The following is a 6000-nucleotide window of genomic DNA, read 5'->3' as shown; positions in this document are numbered from 1 at the left end:
CTCGGCTCTTTCCCTCTAGGAGCAATTATTGCTCTTGAAATGTGAATCCGCATGCGCAGCAGGCTTCCGCGGCTAAGAGTAGGGGAAGGCAGACGGCGCCGCCGGATCTCCTCCGGCTCGTATCCGGGCGGTGCCGTGCCGTCGGGAGCCCGCAAGCTCGCTCTCGAGTCAGCGCGCGGCCCGCGGGCGTGGGAGGAGGCCTGGAAAAGGGGAAGGGGGGGAAGATTAGAAGGGAGGAGGGGGGGAGGGAGGAGCGAGAGCGGGAGCGAGCGAAGGCGAGCGAGCCTGCGTCGTCGTCGTCGTCGTCGTCCGGAGAGGAGCTACACGGCGGCAAGATGGCGGACCGCTTCTCCCGCTTCAACGAGGACCGTGACTTCCAGGTAAACAGCAGCTCCGGAGCCGGCACGGTCCGAGCCCCAAGTTTCCTTCCCAGCAGGCCAGACCCCGGAGGCGGCCGTGCCTGTCCCTCCGGGACCTTCCCCTAGGGACCTTGGAACCGGCGTTCTTTCCTCCCGCCCCCGGCTGCCTGGCGCCCCAGCCTGAGGCGAGGCCGCTTCCCTTCGGCCTGGCCTGGTTCCTTCCCCACCTCGACCTCCAGGCGAGGGCCTGCGGCTGCGTCGGGGGACTCCCTCTGGGGCCCTCCCTTACCCGGAGCGGGCTGGAGAATGTAGGCTGAGAAAAAGGGGGTGTCGTTTCTAAAGGCTCCCACCCCCAAATAAAATCCTTCTTTTTCATCTATTTTCCATTTCCTTACCTGGAAAATGGGTCCCTTCTTCCGCCTTGGGGCTCTGTCTGTCTGGAGTGGTTCTGGGGTGGAAAGCGTTATTCTCTCCACCCCCCACCCCCCGCCACGGCCACGACTGTTGTTGTTGTGGTTGGTGTGGGGCCGCTAATTGGCTTCGGGAAACACGCGCGTCCTTGGGCAGCCCTACCAGCCCCGGCCAGTCCCTGTGGCGACGGCGGCCGTGGGGTTGATAAGTTTTTGCTAACTTGTCTCCACGGATGGATTTTATTTTATTTTTTAAACTTCATCCCACCCAGTTGCAAAGTACAAATCCAGGGTGAGAAATGTCAGTTGTGTAGGATGAAGTTAACCCGGGGTGGGGGGGTGCGGAGGTGAGTCCGTAATTAGAACCCGTCATCTCTTAACCTGTTTCGAATTGCCTAGCTTTGTAGTCGTCACCTTGGGAATCTTGGAGAATGAAAGTGGTTGAGGAGAGGTCAGTTGATTTTTGGTGGAAAAGCGCACTCACGGAGTCTCAAAAAGAAACCATATCCGACCAAAAGAACACTGCATTACTGCTGCACACCCTGGCAACTGTAATTTGGGTCAGGGGAGGAACACTGGAATTCAAATTTTCATCCTTCTGCAAGGTTTTGCTTAGAGCAGCCCGGAAATACGGTCGCTATGTTCAATTGCCAGAGGAAGGGGATGCAAGTTCTTTCCAGGTAGTTGGGTTGGAAAATGAAAGAGGATTACAGGCTAGCAGAATTGATAACTTCGTTCAGTGCTTAGGAGAAGGACCAAGTAAGGAACTTGGGGGCTATTGAAAATCCTTGTAGTCATGTGCTCTCAGTGTGACTGCCGCACAAGGTGATTTAGGAATATAATGTGGGTCCTAAGAAGTTTGAGATGATTTAAAACAACCTTTGGATGGTCATACTCTCTCTTCTTTGTATTAGAAGCCCAGGAGATATCTCTTGAGCAACAGAAAATCTCACAGTGTTGATTTTATTTTTTGGGAAAAAAAAAATGTTGGTTTTGAAGTGCTTTTCAGAGAAGAATTCAAGGTGACCTAATCATATTGCAAATTGACATGTAAGGTGAACATCGAGGGGAAAAATTTTTTTTAAGGGCGAATATTTGTGATCATCAAGCTCTCAGAATCTCTGCTGATCCTTTTTCAAGAATAGGGGGGTCAAAACATACATGAACTTGTCAGTTGTGAATAACAGCATGAATGTTATGATTGGAAAAGCTAGGAAAAGGTCTTAGATTCTAGTTTTTCAGAATCCAGTATGTAGATAAGATGATGTGTTTATAGTTTAGTTTTATTTATACTAAATCTTCTAATCCTGATAAAGAAGATCTGATATTAATTTATCTGAAGACATAACTATCAATCATCTCTTAAGTTCATTTTCTACTTTTACATTAAAATCAGCTTTTATTTAGGAGAAAAATTTCCTGTAGTCAGCTGTCCTAACAAGTATTGGGGATATATGATACTCAGTACATTTTTATTGGTCATTATAATATGCTATATTTAAGCTACATTGACAGATTTTTATAAAATATTTGTTGCAGGGCTAAAATTTTGTTTCTTAATAAGAACTTGGCAAAATTAGCAAGTATTGAACATTATACAGGGAAGAAAAGAAAAAAGGATTGTATTTGAAATGGACCCCAGGTTACATTCATTTTTTTAAAGTGCATATTAAATTTAACACAAAAGTAACAAAACTTTTCTTGCTCATCTATATCACTCTGTGGTTCTTTAAAATGTTTTTCCCTTCCTCTGCCTTTCCCTTCCCTTTCTTTCCCAGCAGAGGCTTTCTCTGTTTGCTGTAATACCAAGATGCTTTAGACAGTCCAATATTACATTAGTATGCCATTAAATTGAAATTGAGAAATAAAAGCTTTCACCTTGCTTATCCCAGTTTGGTGCCACAGAGATTCTTGCAAGTTTGATTCTGGTTTTGTGTGCCAGTATTTAAAATCCATTTCAAGGGTTTATCTGCTTAGTGAACTTAAGTACAGCATGGAAATTTCGTATGTTGCAATATTATATTAATATGATTGGTTTTATTATTAATTACTATAACAATAATTTTAATTAGAGCTAGCATTTTTAGAGTACTATGTGCCAGCTGCTTTAAAAATATCATCCCAATTGATTCTTACCCTGGGAAGTAGTGTGGTTTTATGATTCCCCACTTATAGTTGATGAAACCAAGGCAAACAGGTTAATTAATTTGCTCAGTCACACAGTAACAGGTAAAATTTGAACACAGATCTTCCTGACTCCAGGCCCAGTGTTCTATCTACTCTAGCTACAAATACAGTGAACTTATTGAGTCAAACGCTCTATTTTTTGTAGTATGTATAACCTATATGATTGTATAGCTAGAATTGAATCACAAAGTATGAAGGAAAAACTAAATAAATGAATGTCATAGGTATCACAGTCATTGATAAAGGCCATATAGCTACTGTTTTACTTTGTCCTCTTTTTATTCTTTCTCTTTCTCTAGATCTGTTTCTTTTTGGTCTTCAGAGAATAGGTTACAAAGTGTCATACAAGATAAAGTGCTACTTCAATTTTAGTTTGTAGAGTGATCATTTAAATCATTGACCTATTTAGGAATTTATAGGTTTGGTACAGCCTGCCTAATTTTATTAAAAATATAATAATGATGGCTTTTTATTTTTTTATTTGAGTTAGTCCTGGCATAAAGTGGGAGAAATCTGGTCTCAAGAGTCAGTAAGATCAGAGTTCAGTTTTTGGTCTCTTGACACATACTGACTGTATGACTCTCTAGACAAGTTACTAACTTAACTGTCCCTCTGTCAGTTCTCTAAAACTTCCAGAATAGGTGTTGATGCTAAGTAGAGGGAGTTTCTCATCCGAAGGTTAGCAATAGTATACTTAAAAAAAAAATAAATCCTTACCTTCCATATTGGTTCTAAGGTAGAAGATTGGTAATGGCTAGGCAATGGGGGCTACTTGCTCATTCACAGGACTAGGAAGTGTCTGAGGCCAGACTTGAACCCAGAATCTCTTGTGTCCAGGCCTAGCTTTCTATCTACTGAACCACCTAATTGCCTCCAATGTATTTGTTTAATATAACATTCCCTAACATCACGATTCATAAGTACAATAAAAATGACAGCACTAATTTTGTACAAATTAATTTGTGGGATTCTTTATTACCATATTTAATTTGTCAAGAGTCATCATGGATTAGATGATGATTCTCATAATGTGTAGTCGGGGGTTCTTGAGGCCCTTTCAAAGGATCTTCGAAGTCAGAACTCTTCATAATAATAAGATATGTTTATTAAAATACTCTTTCCTTTTCCAACTACATATCTATGAGGTTGGATTTTCTACATTTACTTTAGCTAAAACAATGTCGCCACATATTGAGGAAACAGCTGTGAGAAATCTTCTATTAAGCCAGACTTTAAAGAGATTTGCAAAATATGTAAAATAGTGCTACTCTTCTCAATAAACTTTTTTCATTTAGGAAAAGAGTGATTTTTTTTTCATAAAAGTATGTTATTTGTATTAATATGTAATGAATATTATTTTAAGAATGAATTTGTTTAAGCATTTTATCAGTTTTGATTTCTATTATGATAAATATAAAAAACTATAATTCACATAATAAAAGCTCTTTGGAGTCCTTAATAATTTTTAAGAATATAAAGTGATCCTAAGGCCAAAATAATTGTAAACTATTGGGTTAAGTATAGAGGACTGACCTTGGAGTTGGGAAGAGCTGGTTTAAATTTTGGCTCTGATACATACTGTCTGTATGGCTTCAGATATCAGTCAGTTAGTTTCTTATTGCCCTTGGGTAACCCTGTAAGGCTATAAATTATATCATCCAAATAGAATAGCAATAGCAAAACAATTGAAACTGAATTTGTGAAATGATAATTACTAGACTTGGCCCCAAAGAAGAGATATGAGAAGACACCTTCCTCATGTTTTTCAGAAGTGGGGAACCATGGATTTAGAGTACAGCAGTTGTAATGCCACACTGTTTTGATACCATGCTTAGATTTGCTGAACTCTTTCTTTTTCTTATAAAAATGTATTATTATCCAGGATAGCTCTCTTGACTCCTTGTTGTTCCTTGAACAAAACACTGCCTTTTGGCTCTGGATGTTTTCACTAGCTGTCTCTCCCATGCTTGGAATAATCTCCCTCATCTCTACTCCCGGGTTTTGCTGGCTTCTGAGTCCCAGCTAAAATCACACCTTTACTGGAAGCCTTTCTCTTAATTCCTAGTGCCTTCTTTTTGTTGATGATTTCCTATTTATCTTGTATATTATATCCTGTTATCTATCCTATATATAGATTTATGTAATTTGCGCAATGTCTCCCCCCATTGAAGAGTTCCCATGAGCTTTTCAAGGGCTGAGAATGTCTTTTTCCTTCTTTGTATATGTAACACTTAGCACTGTGCCTAGGAGTACATAGTTGTATTTATTAAATATTTATTGACCAACTCCCAACCATAGCCAATTGTGAGACTCATTTCCAACTTAATCATATCTACTTTTATCCTACAGCATTCTCCTTTCCCTGTGCAAACTACCAGGCTTCCCTTCTACCCTGTTAGTGCCTCTGGACATCTGTAGCAGCAACTATACTGGTACAGTTGGGAAAATTACTTCTCTCTCATCACTTCATCAGAGCTCTGAAGCATTAACTGATAAATAAGAACCACACTTCCCCACTTTTTGTTTGGGGTAGGACAGAATAGATCCCAAAGTTAATAAGCAAGCATGGTTTGGTTATGACAGATTATTACTTCTTAAAAGTCTTATTTCTTTTTCTTTCCTTCCCCAAACCACCTCTCTTCCAAATTTTCTTTCCTTCCCCAAACCACCTCTCTTCCAAATTTCCCTACTATCATCAAAGACTCCACTATTCTAGTCACCTAATTGTTATCCTTGACTCCTCACCATTCATATCCAGTTAGTTGCAGAATCTCACAGTTTATATTTCCACATGTCTTTCATTTGTTCACTTCAGTCTTTTCACCCAGCTATCCCCCCTAGTTTTGGTTCTTATCACCTCTCATCTGGACTATTGCAATATTCTCCTAATTGATTGCTTTGCTCTATATGTTGTCCCTTTAGTCCATACTCCACAGAGCTGCCAAAGTGATTTTCCTAAAGCCCAAATCTGACCATGTTGCTCTTCTTAATATGCTCTAATGCAGGGGTCGACAACGTATGGCTCTTGAGCCATATCTGGCTCC

The 6000-nt window shown here is 40.5% G+C and overlaps 1 protein-coding gene across 1 annotated transcript in view; it reads left to right on the top strand.

Moving 5' to 3' along the window:
• The first annotated feature begins 315 nt into the window (after positions 1-315).
• The window catches only part of GPATCH8 (G-patch domain containing 8), a 112028-nt gene continuing 106343 nt past the window's right edge, over positions 316-6000 (top strand). The window contains exon 1 of the mRNA XM_044671996.1: positions 316-380. Coding sequence (XP_044527931.1) covers positions 336-380 — 45 coding nt within the window. The 5' untranslated portion in view covers positions 316-335. The remainder of the gene's footprint in view (positions 381-6000) is intronic.

The sequence above is a fragment of the Gracilinanus agilis genome, chromosome 4 (assembly GCF_016433145.1).
Source record: "Gracilinanus agilis isolate LMUSP501 chromosome 4, AgileGrace, whole genome shotgun sequence".
Taxonomy (NCBI): Eukaryota; Metazoa; Chordata; class Mammalia; order Didelphimorphia; family Didelphidae; genus Gracilinanus; species Gracilinanus agilis.
This window is presented reverse-complemented; position numbering and strand designations above follow the sequence as displayed.